This window comes from Oncorhynchus mykiss, chromosome 3, assembly GCF_057628025.1.
Source record: "Oncorhynchus mykiss isolate SJ-2025 chromosome 3, ASM5762802v1, whole genome shotgun sequence".
Classification (NCBI taxonomy): domain Eukaryota; kingdom Metazoa; phylum Chordata; class Actinopteri; order Salmoniformes; family Salmonidae; genus Oncorhynchus; species Oncorhynchus mykiss.
Window position 1 is genome coordinate 10880146 of NC_143024.1, and position 18891 is coordinate 10899036.

The 18891-nt window shown below is 44.7% G+C and overlaps 1 protein-coding gene across 2 annotated transcripts; it reads left to right on the plus strand.

Annotated features, from left to right (window-relative positions):
* Nucleotides 1-70: 70 nt before the first annotated feature.
* On the plus strand, nt 71-12644 carry LOC110505528 (GMP reductase 1). Of its 2 annotated transcripts, none has more exons than XR_016491868.1 (9): nt 71-1353; nt 4418-4537; nt 7126-7209; nt 8136-8309; nt 8537-8602; nt 9551-9657; nt 9841-9883; nt 10077-10236; nt 10897-12644. XR_016491868.1 is itself a non-coding variant. In XM_090220444.1 (9 exons), exons 1-9 carry the CDS (start codon nt 1267-1269, stop codon nt 11075-11077), a joined length of 1038 nt encoding a protein of 345 aa, XP_090076570.1. In that variant the 5' UTR covers nt 71-1266; the 3' UTR covers nt 11078-12644. The 2 variants fall into 2 exon arrangements, 1 of the variants encoding a protein (XP_090076570.1); XM_090220444.1 differs by having other exon boundaries at nt 8537-8618.
* Nucleotides 12645-18891: the final 6247 nt, after the last annotated feature.

Genomic DNA, 18891 nt, shown 5'->3' on the forward strand with positions numbered 1-18891 from the left:
CAAGATGTCATAGAGATCCTAAAGGAGTTGTGTTTGCACTGAGCAATGCTGTTACTGCTAACCTAAAGGGGGGGGGGTGCCTTAATCAACATCCACGTCTTCAGTGCCCGGGGGAACAGTGAGTTAACTGCTTTGCTCTGGCTGCTTGGCTCATTTAACACTATGTTACTTTTGTCCCCAACCCACCAGCCTTTGCAATGTGCCATGCAAGAGACTGCAAGTGACATGTCAGTAACCATGTTTCTGTCACATTTTGAAAGATAACCAATTCAATACTTTAAAATGGTTGAAATAAAATATGAATTTGACAAATGTAAAAAAAATTTTTTTTAAAAACCTTAGGCCTTAAACTACTGCTCATTTGAATAACTTTTTGTTGAATTCCTTAAAGTTAGGGTAGCCTATGGGATGCAGGGTGAATATATCATAATTTGTTAAGGTGATCATTTGTGTTAAATACTAACTAAATGGAAAATGTCTCATTGTTGAATACGGTCCGCAGTCATTAGGACATTTCTTGGTGGGACTTTGTAACAGTTTGTATTTCAGCTGTTTCCTCATGAAATGAAACTCCCTTTCCCCGCCTAGTGGTATGGTTGGGTAATACACCCTATTTCATTATGCGATTCAGGTTCCATTTTCTCAATATTTGAGAAACTATTTTGATTATATAGTTGAGGATGATGAATAGAATGATACAATGAAGAGGATGACGATGACAATTTTATCCATAGGATAATAACTCATAGAATTAATGCAAAGTAATGCACAGAATTTGGCCTTCAGTGACCCATTTAAAAAAACGTTTTGGGGTTTCCTACCTTGTGAATGTTTTAGTGTATATACCTCACCCCATCCCCTCTGAGGATGTTGACTGACTCCAGCACTTCCTGGTTCTGTCAGCAGCTGTGCTGTTCTCTGCAGTGATAGGTCCATCTGACATGAATGTGTGTCAGATGGCCAGTGACAATACCACTTCTACTAGTGCTGCAACTGCGGCTGCCTCCCTCTGCACTGCTCTCAATTATATATATATGAGAGAGAGAGAGAGAGAGACCAAATAAAGACATAGGTGTGTGTGCTGCTGGGAGGGGAGAGCCTGTTAGCATGCTATAAATATTTGATGCATCTGGAGGTTCAGGGTTGGCTACTGTCTGGGTCTCAGCAGACCACATCACAGGCTCCATGTTGATCTAGTGATTCATAGAATTATTGATTTATTGGACTGGGACAGGGATTGGACCATCCCGGAGGTGACAGGCCATCATGCCTCGGATAGACGTGGATGTGAAGCTGGACTTTAAAGATGTCCTGTTCAGACCCAAGAGAAGCAGCCTGAAGAGCAGGTCAGAGGTAAGGTGTTATAAACCAGCCTTTATAGCTGCTGTTGTAGATGTCTAATGTGTTTTGCCTTGTCAGCACAGAAAAGAGAAAGGTGGAGCCATGGTGGACTCCCAAGGGGGCCTAGAGCATCAAGTCTTATGTTCAAATCTGTGTTGAATCACAAATGACATACTAACTAGCCCAAGCCAGCTGTGTTGGGTGGGTCAGTTGTGGAGGGTCAGTGATGAAAGATACCATAGGATTCCATATAGAACTGGTGATGTAGAGGATATCTGTGTAGAACATACTCTATGGTTCCTTAGCTTGCTACAGCAGAACACAGTAACCTTCCCTGTGTGTGTGTGGAGGTCACCTTCCCATAAGCAGGGCTTGTATGGGCGTGTGTGTGCGCCTGTGTGTGCATGCTTGTGTGTGTGTGTTTGACTCTGAATGTTGGTCTTTGTGTGTGTGTGTGTGTGTGTGTGTGTGTGTGTGTGTGTGTGTGTGTGTGCATACGTCAATTTGTGTGTCTATTCGTGCCTTCTCCCACTGCCTGCCTGGCACAGAGTTCACAATGTTCTGCCTGGCTAGCGCCTGTCAACACCTATACCTCTATGTAATGACATATGAGACATGACACGGCGGGATATGAGACATGACACGGCGTGATATGAGACATGACACGGCGTGATTTTCTCATATTAGAGATATTGTTGGGCCTACTAAAAATGTTCAGGTAACACTTTGACCGAAGAGTTGAGTCAACTTAAACAAGGCTTTGGTACCAGTTACTGAATAAGGATTGGTTGAAACAACTACATTTGTGGGTGTTTCTATTTTATATATATATTTTTTTACAGTACATGACATGAGAGAGTCAGGCTTGCACCTTATTCCCATATGGCACTATATTTCCTATATAGTTCACTTATTTTGACCAGGGCCCATAGGGGGCAGTGAGTGTGACACCCTATTCCCCAAATAATGCACCATAGGGCTCTCAAATGTAGAGTACTATATAGGGTGCCATTTGGGACGTAGCCAGAGACACTGTTAATCTGTTCTGTCCTACATCTGAAGTTCTATTTGCTTATTCTTTTAGGATTAACCCAGACAGGCTGATTCAGGGTGAACCCAGACAGGCTGATTCAGGGTGAACCCAGACAGGCTGATTCAGGGTGAACCCAGACAGGCTGATTCAGGCTGATTCAGGGTGAACCTAGACAGGCTGATTCAGGGTGAACCCAGACAGGCTGATTCAGGGTGAACCCAGACAGGCTGATTCAGGCTGATTCAGGCTGAACCTAGACAGGCTGATTCAGGGTGAACCCAGACAGGCTGATTCAGGCTGATTCAGGCTGAACCTAGACAGGCTGATTCAGGGTGAACCCAGACATGCTGATTCAGGCTGATTCAGGGTGAACCTAGACAGGCTGATTCAGGGTGAACCTAGACAGGCTGATTCAGGGTGAACCTAGACAGGCTGATTCAGGGTGAACCTAGACAGGCTGATTCAGGGTGAACCCAGACAGGCTGATTCAGGCTGATTCAGGGTGAACCTAGACAGGCTGATTCAGGGTGAACCCAGACAGGCTGATTCAGGGTGAACCTAGACAGGTTGATTCAGGGTGAACCCAGACATGCTGATTCAGGCTGATTCAGGGTGAACCTAGACAGGCTGATTCAGGGTGAACCTAGATAGACTGATTCAGGGTGAACCTAGACAGACTGATTCAGGGTGAACCTAGACAGGCTGATTCAGGGTGAACCCAGACAGGCTGATTCAGGGTGAAACCAGACAGGCTGATTCAGGGTGAACCCAGACAGGCTGATTCAGGGTGAACCCAGACAGGCTGATTCAGGGTGAACCCAGACAGGCTGATTCAAGGTGAACCCAGACAGGCTGATTCAGGGTGAACCCAGACAGGCTGATTCAGGGTGAACCCAGACAGGCTGATTCAGGGTGAACCCAGACAGGCTGATTCAGGGTGAACTTAGACAGGCTGATTCAGGGTGAACCCAGACAGGCTGATTCAGGGTGAACCTCGACAGGCTGATTCACAGTGAATCCAGACAGGCTTATTCACAGTGAACCCAGACAGGCTGAGGTTCAGACTGATTCCTGATTAACCCAGACAGGCTGATTCAGGCTGATTCATGGTGAACACAGGCAGGCTGATTCAGGCTGATTCATGATGAACCCATTCAGGCTGATTCACGGGGAACCCAGACAGGCTGATTCAGGCTGATTCTGATTAACCCAGGCAGGCTGAGGCTCAGGCTGATTCATGGTGAACACAGGCAGGCTGATTCATGATGGACCGATTTAAGGCTGATGTATGGTGAACCCAGGCAGGCTGATGCTCAGGCTGATTCATGATGAACCCAGGCAGGCTGAGGAAACAATGAGACATCATCATCAGAGGATTGAGATCAAGGCTTTTTTTTTATGTGTCGTTTTACTGTAGTTGACACAATATTATGCTTTTAGCATATGGCCATACACTCACTAGCAGCCATTGGGTTCGTTGATTAGTCATTGAATTAGATTAAAGGATGGATAATAGGTTATTTGTTGCCAGCATTGTCATACATTTTATCCCGGATGGTGAGACATCTCGGGGAGAAATATGAACGTATGTTTTTTTTTAATAGTTAAAAAAATAAAATAATCTACTTCAATACCAGTGTTCTAACTTCTTTAAACCCTCAAATGGTTTTAATACAGGCCGTCACTCTGGGGGCAAATCCAGCAAACATCACCTGTATGTTATACATTACCACAACTTAACTGGTCTTCCCAATCCTCTCATGTTATGTCAACTGTCCTGACTTCAGGCAGTATACCCACAACTTCTAATGCTAAATGCCTGTGTGGTTTCCTCTTCGAATCATGCATTTGTACCTTTTGGTGTTTTGATAGGCGTTCATGAATAAAATGTGTGATTTATTGGCTTACGTCCCAAATGGCACCCTCTGTTCTCTATGTAGTGCGCATAGGGCTCTGGTCAGAAGTAGTGCACTATATAGGGAATAGGGTCCCATTTGGGATACACTAGGATTATTTATTGTTACTGTGCTCCCCTCCTCACAGGTGGACCTACGGAGGACGTTCACGTTCCGTAATTCCAAACAGAGTTACCATGGCATCCCCATCATCGCTGCCAACATGGACACCACGGGCACCTTTGAGATGGCACAGGTCCTCAGCAAGGTTAGCACTGTACCGTTTGGGATTGTGCATTCCAAATGGCACTCTATTTCCAAATGGCACCCTTTTCCAAAATGGCACCCTATTCCCAAATGGCACCCTATTCCCAAATGGCACCCTATTCCCACAGGGCTCTGGTCAATAGTCAAATCAACTTAAATTGATTTGCAAATAGTCTGGGTAGCCATTTGATTAGCTGTTCAGGAGTCTCATGGCTTGGGGGTAGAAGCTATTTAGGAGCCACTTGGACCTAGACTTTGTGCTCCGGTACCGCTTGCCGTGCGGTAGCAGAGAGAACAGTCTATGACTAGGGTGGCTGGAGTGTTTGACAATTTTTAGGGCCTTCCTCTGACACCACCTGGTATAGAGGTCCTGAATGTCAGGAAGCTTGGCCCCGGTGATGTACTGGGCCGTACGCACTACCCTCTGTAGTGCCTTGTGGTCGGAGGCCGAGCAGTTGCCATACCAGGCATTGATGCAACCCATCAGGATGCTCTCAATGGTGCAGCTGTAAAACCTTTTGAGGATCTGAGGACCCATGCCAAATATTTTCAGTCTCCTGAGGGGGAATAGGTTTTGTCGTGCCCTCTTCACGACTGTCTTGGTGTGCTTGGACCATGTTAGTTTGTTGGTGATGACGCCAAGGAACTTGAAGCTCTCAACCTGCTCCACTACAGCCCTATTGATGAGAATGGGGGCGTGCTCAGTCCTCCTTTTCCTGTAGACCACAATCATCTCCTTTGTCTTGATCACGTTGAGGGAGAGGTTGTTGTCCTTGCACCACATGGTCAGGTTTCTGACCTCTTCCCTATAGGCTGTCTCATCGTTGTTGGTGATCAGGCCTACCACTGTTGTGTCATCAGCAAACTTAATGATGGTGTTGGAGTCGTGCCTGGCCATGCAGTCATGAGTAAACAGGGAATACAGGAGGGGACTGAGCACGCACCCCTGAGGGGCCCCTGTGTTGAGGATCAGCGTGTTGGATGTGTTGTTACCTACCCTTACCACCTGGGGGCGGCCCGTCAGGAAGTCCAGGATCCAGTCCCAGGGTCCTTAGCTTAGCGATGAGCTTTGAGGAGACTATGGTGTTGAACGCTGAGCTGTAGTCAATTAATAGCATTCTCACATAGATGTTCCTTTTGTCCAGGTGGGAGAGGGCAGTATGGAAACACTGCTGGACACATGATCAGACCTGGACACATGCCATGGTAAAGGTCAGGGAGTTTCTACTGACCACGTGATCAGACCTGGCCACATGCCATGGTAAAGGTCAGGGAGTTTCTACTGACAACATGACCAGACCTGGACACATGCCATGGTAAAGGTCAGGGAGTTTCTACTGACAACATGACCAGACCTGGACACATGCCATGGTAAGGGTCAGGGAGTTTCTACTGACCACGTGATCAGACCTGGACACATGATCAGACCTGGACACATGATCAGACCTGGACACATGCCATGGTAAAGGTCAGGGAGTTTCTACTGACCACATGACCAGACCTGGACACATGCCATGGTAAGGGTCAGGGAGTTTCTACTGACCACGTGATCAGACCTGGACACATGCCATGGTAAAGGTCAGGGAGTTTCTACTGACCACATGACCAGACCTGGCCACATGCCATGGTAAGGGTCAGGGAGTTTCTACTGACCACGTGATCAGACCTGGACACATGCCATGGTAAAGGTCAGGGAGTTTCTACTGACCACGTGATCAGACCTGGACACATGCCATGGTAAGGGTCAGGGAGTTTCTACTGACCACGTGATCAGACCTGGACACATGATCAGACCTGGACACATGATCAGACCTGGACACATGCCATGGTAAAGGTCAGGGAGTTTCTACTGACCACATGACCAGACCTGGACACATGCCATGGTAAGGGTCAGGGAGTTTCTACTGACCACGTGATCAGACCTGGACACATGCCATGGTAAAGGTCAGGGAGTTTCTACTGACCACATGACCAGACCTGGCCACATGCCATGGTAAGGGTCAGGGAGTTTCTACTGACCACGTGATCAGACCTGGACACATGCCATGGTAAAGGTCAGGGAGTTTCTACTGACCACGTGATCAGACCTGGACACATGCCATGGTAAAGGTCAGGGAGTTTCTACTGACCACGTGACCAGACCTGGACACATGCCATGGTAAGGGTCAGGGAGTTTCTACTGACCACGTGATCAGACCAGGAAAAACTCCAGTGGTTCTGTTGTTTCTCTGTCAACAACAACAACAACAAGTCCAGTCATCCCCAGGTCTGCCTGTGAAAGGGTTGCCAGGGTGATGACCTGTGAAAGGGTCGCCAGGGTGATGACCTGTGAAAGGGTCGCCAGGGTGATGACCTGTGAAAGGGTCGCCAGGGTGATGACCTGTGAAAGGGTCGCCAGGGTAATGACCTGTGAAAGGGTTGCCAGGGTGATGACCTGTGAAAGGGTAGCCAAGGGTGATGACCTGTGAAAGGGTAGCCAGGGTGATGACCTGTGAATGGGTTGCCAGGGTGTGACCTGTGAAAGGTCAGTTGCCAGAGGAGTAACGCTGTGAATTTCCGTTCTTCTTGTTTCTCTACATTCCCCTCTAGCAAACTCTCTTCACCGCCGTGCAGAAGCACTACACTGTGGAGGAGTGGAAGGATTTTGCAGCCAAGTTTCCAGAATGTTTGGAGGTTTGTAATAACCCCAGACAACAATGTTTGGAGGTTTGTAATAATCCCAGACAACAATGTTTGGAGGTTTGTAATAATCCCAGACAACAATGTTTGGAGGTTTGTAATAATCCCAGACAACAATGTTTGGAGGTTTGTAATAATCCCAGACAACAATGTTTGAAGGTTTGTTATAATCCCAGACAACAATGTTTGGAGGTTTGTAATAATCCCAGACAACAATGTTTGGAGGTTTGTAATAATCCCCGACAACAATGGTTGGACGTTTGTAATAATCCCAGACAACAATGTTTGGAGGTTTGTAATAATCCTAGACAACAATGTTTGGAGGTTTGTAATAATCCCAGACAACAATGTTTGGAGGTTTGTAATAATCCCAGACAACAATGTTTGGAGGTTTGTAATAATCCCAGATAACAATGTTTGGAGGTTTGTAATAATCCCAGACAACAATGTTTGGAGGTTTGTAATAATCCCAGACAACAATGTTTGGAGGTTTGTAATAATCCCAGACAACAATGTTTGGAGGACAGCTAGAATTGTCATCATACAGCATTTTCATGACCTCATGCAACAGTGGTGTCCCCAGGGTTTGAATAATGTATTGAATTCAGGAGTTGTTATGGAAACAATGGGTGGCCCATGGTAATGTTTCTAATGCTTATAAGGACTAGTGCTCTGATTTGTTATGGGAGTGCTTATAGTAGCACCCATAGAAATATAATCGCTAGAACGGCCACCCCTTTACAAGTCAATGATGCCATGTGTGGGAGCCATTTTGAGTTTCCCCCACTGAGTTTACCAGTCAAATTGCTGTGGTCAGAGGCTCCAGACCCGTTCTAATGATTCTATTTCTACGGTAGCACCTCCATCCTTCCAACCCTGGTTGTTCTCTCACACTGCCGCCCTGTCCCCGTCCCCCTCAGCACGTAGCGGTCAGTTCAGGCAGCGGTCAAGCCGACCTGGAGAAGCTGTGCAGCGTCCTGGAGGCCGTCTCTGACATCAGATTCGTCTGTCTGGACGTGGCCAACGGCTACTCTGAACACTTTGTGGAGTTTGTCAAAACCGTCAGGGGGAGGTTTCCTCAACACACTATCATGGTGAGGCCGTTCCATCAAGTTAACACAGCTGAACAGCTTTCCAAGACTTCATTTGCTTATGTCGTTTTAATTACTGCAAATATTCTAACATGTGCAATGTGATGTGCCATGCAATGTTAAACTATCACCTGTTTGGTAGTTAGTTGGTTTGGTAGCTGTATAGGGATTCTAAATGCTATGACTGTGTCTGTCTGTGTGTCTGTCTGTGTGTGTCTAACTGTGGTCAGGCTGGCAACGTGGTAACAGGAGAGATGGTGGAGGAGCTGATCCTGGCAGGAGCTGACATCATTAAAGTGGGTATTGGGCCAGGTGGGTCTGTTACTCTGGTACTCTGTCTGTTACTCCATCTGTTACTCTGTTACCCTGTCTGTTACTCTGGTACTCTGTCTGTTACTCCATCTGTTACTCTGTTACTCTGTCTGTTACTCTGTCTGTTACTCTGTCTGTTACTCTGGTACTCCATCTGTTACTCTGTTACTCTGTCTGTTACTCTGTTACTCTGTCTGTTACTCTGGTACTCCATTTGTTACTCTGTTACTCTGTCTGTTACTCTGGTACTCTGTCTGGTACTCCGATACTCTGTCTGTTACTCTGGTACTCTGTCTGGTACTCCGATACTCTGTCTGTTACTCTGTTACCCTGTCTGTTGCTCTGTCTGGTACCCGGGTACTCCGTCTGTTACTCTGTTACCCTGTCTGTTACTCTGGTACTCTGTCTGGTACTCCGATACTCTGTCTGTTACTCCATCTGGTACTCTGTTACTCTGTCTGTTGCTCTGTCTGGTACCCGGGTACTCCGTCTGTTACTCTGTCTGGTACTCTGTTACTCTGTCTGTTACTCTGTCTGTTACTCTGGCACTCCGTCTGTTACTCTTTTACTCTGTCTGTTACTCTGTCTGTTACTTTGGTACTCCGTCTGTTACTCTGTTACTCTGTCTGGTACTCTGGTACTCTGTCTCTGTTACTCTGTATGTTACTCTGTTACTCTGTATGTTACTCTATGTTACTCTGTCTGTTACTTTGTTACTCTGTCTGTTACTCTATGTTACTCTGTCTGTTACTCTATGTTACTCTGTCTGTTACTCTGTCTGTTACTCTAGCACCCTCTTCCCTACATAGTGCACTATAAGTAGAGCACTATATGGAGTCATGAGTTCACCATGGCTCCCTTCAAGAGAGAACAATACTTCAGCTGAGTGCATTCAGCTCCTGACAAACTGACACGTCATGATTCCCCTCTAGGTTCTGTGTGTACGACGCGCATTAAGACGGGAGTGGGATACCCCCAGCTCAGTGCTGTCATAGAGTGTGCAGACTCCGCCCATGGCCTGAAGGCTCACATCATCTCAGTGAGTGACCTCTGACCTCAAGAACCTTCTGACATGTACATGTATCTACACAACATTTCTATCTGAACGAACCCAGGGGTTAAAGGTGCTGGAGCTCGGGTTACGCCTGGCTTTCCCTTTGAGACATTAAACCACTGAACGTTCCACAATGTTTGCTCAATATGTTTTGTTTTATCTCACCAGGATGGCGGATGCAGCTGTCCTGGGGATGTGGCTAAGGCATTTGGTGAGTCCTGGTTTGATAAATCATACTATCATAGTGACATTGTGTGTGTGTCCTATTCTTTATGGTGCCTGGTCATAGTAGTGCACTATATTGGTAATAGGATGCATTTGGAGCGCATGCATTGTGTTGTGTCACTCAAAAATACTGCCTTGCCTGACCCTCTCTCAACAGGGTTGTGTGTGTGTGATTCTAGGCGCTGGAGCTGATTTTGTGATGCTGGGGGGCATGCTGGCTGGCCACGACCAGTGTGGCGGGGAGGTCATTGAGAAGAATGGCAGAAAGGTCCAGCTGTTCTATGGGATGAGCTCTGACACGGCCATGAAGAAACATGTAGGGGGAGTGGCAGAGTACAGGTAAAACAATACTCATTAGGTGGGTGCTTATATCTGTCCTGTCTTACACATGGGAACTGGGCATATCCCGTTCTCCCTGAGACGCCCTCGGAGAGTGAGGTCAAAGCCCGGGCCCTGGAGAAATGAGTGTTAAGTGCCTTGCTCAAGGGCACTTCAACAGATTGTTTTCACCTTGCCGGGGTGGGGATTTAAAGTAGCAACCTTACGGTTAATGGCCCAGTGATCTAACCGCTAGGCCAGTGGTTCCCAGCCTTCTTCGGTTACTGTACCACCAACTGAATTTAGCTCTGTCTGGAGTACCGCTGAAGTACCCCCTTGTGCATTTTACCAGAAGGCCTATGGTCTCATGAGTCTTCTCAAGTACCCCAGGGGGTCCTTGTACCCCTGGTTGGGAACCCCTGCACTAGCCTACCTTCCGCCCACACTATATCAATACAGTATCCTTTCAGTTTTTCTTACAGTAACTTACAAGCAAGCGCACACATTTCCTTCACAAAATGTTCATTTAGTAGTTAGCTCTGGTCTGTTTAGTACAAAACTGTTGATGATGTCGAAGACCTAAGAAATCAATGTGCCTGATCAACCCAATGGAAAGACCATAGATTTATTGACAAGTTTTCCCCTCTTCCTCAATCCCTCCATACCCCTCTCCTCCTGCAGAGCATCAGAGGGCAGGACGGTGGAGGTACCGTACAGGGGGGATGTAGAGGCCACCATCAGGGACATTCTGGGTGGTCTGCGCTCCACCTGCACCTACGTAGGAGCTGCCAAACTGAAGGAGCTCAGTCGCAGGACCACCTTTATCAGAGTCACACAGCAGGCCAGCCACATGTTCACATAGTAGTAAATGGATGGACGGATGGACAACATAATCTTTCTTGTTTCAATTGTGCTGATTTAACTTCAAATGTAAAAGTGTGAATCTACAACAATATTTACGTGAATGCATGCGTTTTTTTTGTTGCCTGTACACAGTAAACAGAAAGAGGAGAAACAGAATGAAATACCAACCTGGACTCAGGGGTAGACGTAACATAGTAAACTTATATCCGTGACACTCCAAATAGTATGATGTGTAACGTTTGGCATGCTATTCATTTGTGGATGTCCATCTTCCATTTCGTACAATATGTTGCGAATTAGCAAAACGTATGATATGTTATGAATTCTAATTTGTTGAGGCTAAAGTTATCTAGGTGGCTAACGTTAATGTTAGCCAGGTTAGGGGTTAAGGTTAGGAGTTAGGTTAAGGTTAGGGGAAGGGTTAGCTAACATGCTAAGTAGTTGCAAAGTAACAAAAAATTGGTAAGTAGTTCCAAAGTTGCTAATTAGATCAAATTCTAAAATTGTCTGTGATGTTATTCATACACACAGCCTTTGGGTTGCTTGATGTTCATGTTTTACACCTACCCAACCTGACCAACCACTCTACTTTTGTTTTTTGTCTTAAGTAACCTTCTGTCTTATGTAACCATACCAAATGTAACATATTATAATAAATTGAGTGTTTCGAAATCTGGATTTACATTTACTATGTTACGTGTAGTATATGACACCAGGCTGGAAAAACAGTACTAGAGTATGTTACGTGTAGTCTATGAGGCCAGGCTGGAAAAACAGAGTGCTAGAGTATGTTACGTGTAGTCTATGAGACCAGGCTGGAAAAACAAGGTGCTAGATTATGTTACGTGTAGTCTATGAGACCAGGCTGGAAAAACAGAGTGCTAGAGTATGTTACGTGTAGTCTATGAGACCAGGCTGGAAAAACAGTGCTAGAGTATGTTACGTGTAGTCTATGAGACCAGGCTGGAAAAACAGAGTGCTAGAGTATGTTACGTGTAGTCTATGAGACCAGGCTGGAAAAACAGAGTGCTAGAGTATGTTACGTGTAGTCTATGAGACCAGGCTGGAAAAACAGAGTGCTAGAGTATGTTACGTGTAGTCTATGAGACCAGGCTGGAAAAACAGAGTGCTAGAGTATGTTACGTGTAGTCTATGAGACCAGGCTGGAAAAACAGAGTGCTAGAGTATGTTACGTGTAGTCTATGAGACCAGGCTGGAAAAACAGAGTGCTAGAGTATGTTACGTGTAGTCTATGAGACCAGGCTGGAAAAACAGAGTGCTAGAGTAAGCAGCTGCTCTGTTGCTCCTCTTGAAAGACGAATGACAGAATTTCAGTTGACTCTGTTATTTATTATTCTGAGTATACAGAGACAATACATTTGTTCATGTTCTTTCGTGTTTCTTTAAACAAATTTGTTGAAATCTAAATGAAACGTTTAAAAAAATGACCACTGAAATATTTTGTCCATAAACCTGCAAAAACTCTCTAAGAAAGAGACCATAGATCATACAGAACAGATTGGAGTATATCCTACAAATTAAACCGTAATACCACAGTTAGAAAAGCAACTTTGAAGTCTTCAATTCCTCTTGTTTCCGGTTTCCTGTTGTACATAAATGTATCTTACAGATGAGGTACACAAAAAAGTTATTTCACAACCTTTTTGGGGGTTTGCGGACCAATGCATGAAAATGTTTTAAATCACAGATTGAACAATAATAACAATGATCCTATTTTGTATAATATCTACAACAAAGTTTATATTTTAGCACATACATATCTCAGGGAAAAACAGTCAATGGGCGGTGTCTGTTTCTCTGCCAGTTCACCTGATTATTGGCAAACAACAGTCTAATAATCTCTATTCAATCTATTCTAATCTCTCTCTCTCCCTCTCTCGCTCTCTCTCTCTTCCTCTCTCCTCTCTCCTCTCCTCTCTCCTCTCCTCTCTCTCTCTCTCTCCCTCTTCTCTTTCTCTCACTCTCCCTCCTCTCTTGCTCTCTCTCTCCCTCCTCTCTCGCTCTCTCTCTCTCAATGAATTTGAAAATATCCAATTGCTTTCTGTGATGATAAACAGTTTTATGATAATCACACACACACACACACCATTCCTGACTTCTGTAGTAAATACTTTATTTTGGCTGTAAGAAAAATGATAAATAGTATCATTTTAAACTGAAAGAAAAGAGAGACACCTGTTAGAAGTGGTGTCTTTCTGAGAATTCAGTCTAAAGTAAGTTGGGTACACGAGTGGGTAGTGAGGCCAGGTAGTTACAGAATGTAGAGAAATGTCCACATGCATGTGCACAGGTTCCTCTACTGTTGAACCTGTAGCACTGGTCCCTATTTCACTGATGATCTTGACTCTAGCTTTTTCACTTGATAGTACCATGATTTGCCTGAATTAAAAGTATGAAAATCTACATTTTAATGATTCATGTCACGTGAAGATGCAATGTATTCTTAGGTGACATATTGCAAGTTGAGGTTTGAGTTTTACATGGGATGTCATTCATACAAAGAACTGATGAAAGTGAATCAGAGACATTTTAGAGGGTCATTGGCTGTAATGATTTAACATGGAAAACACAAACCTATAATTCAGGTATTGCACATACAACACAATTACAACTAAAGTTAATTGGACAGGTTCACTATACCTGTAGTTCAATGACAGTGGTTCCCCACTCCACCACCTTTTACAGTGTAAAACATTGTATAACGTCCAGAAGAACCACTGTAAAACGTTGTATAACATCCAGAATAACCACTGTAAAACGTTGTATAACGTCCAGAAGAACCACTGTAAAACGTTGTATGACGTCCAGAAGAACCAATGTAAAACGTTGTATAACATCCAGAATAACCACTGTAAAACGTTGTATAACGTCCAGAAGAACCACTGTAAAACGTTGTATAACGTCCAGAAGAACCACTGTAAAACGTTGTATAACGTCCAGAAGAACCACTGTAAAACGTTGTATAACGTCCAGAAGAACCACTGTAAAACGTTGTATAACGTCCAGAAGAACCACTGTAAAACGTTGTGTAACGTCCAGAAGAACCACTGTAAAACGTTGTATAACGTCCAGAATAACCACTGTAAAACGTTGTATAACGTCCAGAAGAACCACTGTAAAACGTTGTATAACGTCCAGAAGAACCACTGTAAAACGTTGTATAACGTCCAGAAGAACCACTGTAAAACGTTGTATAACGTCCAGAAGAACCACTGTAAAACGTTGTATAGCGTCCAGAAGAACCACTGTAAAACGTTGTATAGCGTCCAGAAGAACCCCTGTAAAACGTTGTATAACGTCCAGAAGAACCACTGTAAAACGTTGTATAACGTCCAGAAGAACCACTGTACAACGTTGTATAACGTCCAGAAGAACCCCTGTAAAACGTTGTATAACGTCCAGAATAACCACTGTAAAACGTTGTATAACGTCCAGAAGAACCACTGTAAAACGTTGTATAACGTCCAGAAGAACCAATGTAAAACGTTGTATAACGTCCAGAAGAACCACTGTAAAACGTTGTATAACGTCCAGAAGAACCAATGTAAAACGTTGTATAACGTCCAGAAGAACCACTGTAAAACGTTGTATAACGTCCAGAAGAACCACTGTAAAACGTTGTATAACGTCCAGAAGAACCACTGTAAAACGTTGTATAACGTCCAGAAGAACCACTGTAAAACGTTGTATAACGTCCAGAAGAACCACTGTAAAACGTTGTATAACGTCCAGAAGAACCACTGTAAAACGTTGTATAACGTCCAGAAGAACCACTGTAAAACGTTGTATAACGTCCAGAAGAACCACTGTAAAACGTTGTATAACGTCCAGAAGAACCACTGTAAAACGTTGTATAACGTCCAGAAGAACCACTGTAAAACGTTGTATAACGTCCAGAAGAACCACTGTAAAACGTTGTATAACGTCCAGAAGAACCACTGTAAAACGTTGTACAACGTCCAGAAGAACCACTGTAAAACGTTGTATATATCGTCCAGAAGAACCACTGTAAAACGTTGTACAACGTCCAGAAGAACCACAGAATGCCACCGATAAAAGGTGAAGTACAACTCACTGCAGCAGAAGCTATCAGGTAACTTACTACAGTATATCTAAAACAAGAAGGGAATGAAGACATTAAATCACAAAGAATGCATCCCAAATGGCACCCTCATCGCTTTATAGTGCATTACATCTGACCATAGCCCAAAATTAGTGCACTTTATAGGAAAAGGTTGCCATTTGGGACACAACCTAGCAACAACGATACTACTAACCCTGTCCTGTAGACATTGGTTGATGTTCAAATCAATATGGTTACTCTTTGAATTCACTTTCTGGAATATGGCCTATAACTAAATTATACACACCCACATTTCTGTAAACTAACATGATTGCAACATACAGTGCCTTTGGAAAGTGTTCTGACCCCTTGACTTTTTTCACATTTTGTTACGTTACAGCCTTATTCTAAAATGGATTCAATTGTTTTTTTCCCTCATCAATCTACACACAACACGCCATAATGACAAAGCAAAACTGTTTTTAGTTTTTTTGCTAATTTATAAAAATACAAAACTGAAATATCATATTTACATAAGTATTCAGACCGTTTACTCAGTACTTTGTTGAAGCACCTTTGGCAGAGATTACAGCATCAAGTCTTCTTGGGTATGACGCTGCAAGCTTGGCACACTTGTTTTTGGGGAGTTTCTCCCATTCTTCTCTGCAGATCCTCTCAAGCTCTGTCAGGTTGGATGGGGAGTGTCGCTGCACAGCTATTTTCAGGTCCCTCCAGAGATGTTCGATCGGGTTCAAATCCAGGCTCTGGCTGGGCCACTCAAGGACATTCAGAGACTTGTCCCGAAGCCACTCCTGCGTTGTCTTGGCTGTGTGCTTAGGGTCGTTGTCCTGTTAGAAGGTGACCCTTCGCCCCAGTCTAAGGTCCTGAGCGCACTGGAGCAGGTTTTCATCAAAGATCTCCCTGTACTTTGCTCCGTTCATCTTTCCCTCGATCCTGACTAGCCTCCCAGTGCCTGCTGCTGAAAAACATCCCCACAGCATGATGCTGCCACCACCATGCTTCACCGTAGGGATGGTACCAAGTTTCCTCCAGACGTGATGCTTAGCATTCAGTCCAACAAGTTTAATCTTGGTTTCTCAGATAATCTTGTTTAGGTGCCTTTTGGCGAGCTCCAAGCGGGCTGTCATGTGCCTTTTACTGAGGAGTGGCTTCCGTCTGGCCACTCTACCATAAAGACCTGATTGGTGGAGTGATGCAGAGATGGATGTCCTTCTGGAAGGTTCTCCCATCTGCACAGAGGAACTCTGGAGCTCTGTCAGAGTGACCATCGGGTTTTTTGTATTTCACCTTTATTTAACCAGGTAGGCTAGTTGAGAACAAGTTCTCATTTACAACTGCGACCTGGCCAAGAATAAAGCAAAGCAGTTCGACACATACAACAACACAGAGTTACACATGGAATAAACAAACATACAGTCAATAATACAGTAGAAAACATCTATATACAGTGTGTGCAAATGAGGTAAGATAAGAGAGGTAAGGCAATAAATAGGCCATGGTGGCGAAGTAATTACAGTATACCAATTAAACACTGGAGTGATTGATGTGCAGAAGATGAATGTGCAAGTAGAGATACTGGGGAGCAAAGGAGCAAGATAAATAAATATATACAGTATGGGGATGAGGTAGTTGGATGGGCGATAGTACAGATGGGCTATGTACAGGTGCAGTGATCTGTGAGCTGCTCTGACAGCTGGTGCTTAAAGCTAGTGAGGGAGATATTAGTCTCCAGCTTCAGTGATTTTTGCAGTTCGTTCCAGTCATTGGTAGCAGAGAACTTGAAAGGCGGCCAAAGGAGGAATTGGGTAGTATATGGGGCTTTGGTGACAAAACGGATGGCACTGTGATAGACTGCACCCAATTTGTTGAGTAGAGTGTTGGAGGCTATTTTGTTAATGACATCGCCGAAGTCGAGGATCGGTAGGATGGTGAGTTTTACGAGGGTATGTTTGGCAGCATGTGTGAAGGATGCTTTGTTGCGAAATAGGAAGCCGATTCTAGATTTAATTTTAGATTTAATTTTGGATTGGAGATGCTTAATGTGAGCCTGAAAGGAGAGTTTACAGTCTAACCAGACACCTAGGTATTTGTAGTTGTCCACATATTCTAAGTCAGAACCGTCCAGAGTAGTGATGTTGGACAGGCGGGCAGGTGCAGGTAGCGATCGGTTGAAGAGCATGCATTTCATTTTACTTGCATTTAAGAGCAATTGGAGGCCACAGAAGGAGAGTTGTATGGCATTGAAGCTCGTCTGGAGGTTAGTTAACACAGTGTCCAAAGGGCCAGAAGTATACCGAATGGTGTCGTCTGCATAGAGGTGGATCAGAGAATCACCAGCAGCAAGAGCAACATTATTGATATATACAGAGAAGAGAGTCGGCCCTAGAATTGAACCCTGTGGCACCTCCATAGAGACTGCCAGAGGGTCGAGACAACAGGCCCTCCGATTTGACACGCTGACTCTATTTGAGAAGTAGTGGGTGAGCCAGGCGAGGCAGTCATTTGAGAAACCAAGTCTGCCGATAAGAATGTGGTGATTGACAGAGTCGAAAGCCTTGGCCAGGTCGATGAATACGGCTGCACAGTAATGTCTCTTATCGATGGCGGTTATGGTATCGTTTAGTACCTTGAGTGTGGCTGAGGTGCACTCAAGACCAGCTCTGAAACCAGACTGCATAGCGGAGAAGGTACGGTGGGATTTGAAATGGTCAGTGATCTGTTTCTTAACTTGGCTTTTTGGATAGATATAGGTTTGTAGAAGTTTGGGTCTAGAGTGACTCCCCCTTTGAAGAGGGGGATGATTGCGGCAGCTTTCCAATCTTTGGGAATCTCAGATGATACGAAAGAGAGGTTGAATTGGCTAGTAATAGGGGTTGCAACAATTTCGGCAGATCATTTTAGAAAGAGAGGGTCCAGATTGTCTAGCCCGGCTGATTTGTAGGGGTCCAGATTTTGCCGCTCTTTCAGAACATCAGCTATCTGGATTTGGGTGAAGGAGAAATGGGGAGGCTTGGGCGAGTTGCTGTGGGGGGTGCCGGGCAGTTGACCGGGGTAGGGGTAGCCAGGTGGAAAGCATGGCCAGCCGTAGAAAAATGCTTATTGAAATGATCAATTATAGGGGATTTATCGGTGGTGACAGTGTTTCCTATCCTCAGTGCAGTGGACAGCTGGGAGGAGGTTCTCTTATTCTCCATGGACTTTAAGGGGTCCCAGAACTTTTTTGAGTTTGTGCTACAGGATGCAAATTTCTGTTTGAAAAAGCTAGCCTTAGCTTTCCTAACTGCCTGTGTATATTGGTTCCTAACTTCCCTGAAAAGTTGCATATCACGGGGGCTATTCGATGCTAATGCAGAACACCACAGGATGTTTTTGTGCTGGTCAAGGGCAGCCAGGTCTGGAGTGAACCAAGGACTATATCTATTCCTAGTTCTACATTTTTTGAGCATGCTTATTTAAGATGGTGAGGAAGGCACTTTTAAAGAATAACCAGGCATCTTCTACTGACGGGATGTGTCATTCCAAGATACCCCGACCAGGTCAATTAGAAAGGCCTGCTTGCTGAAGTGTTTTAGGGAGCGTTTGACAGTGGTGAGGGGTGGTCGTTTGACCGCAGACCCATAACGGATGCAGGCAATGAGGCAGTGATCGCTGAGATCTTGGTTGAAAACAGCAGAGGTGTATTTGGAGGGCAGGTTGGTTAGGATAAT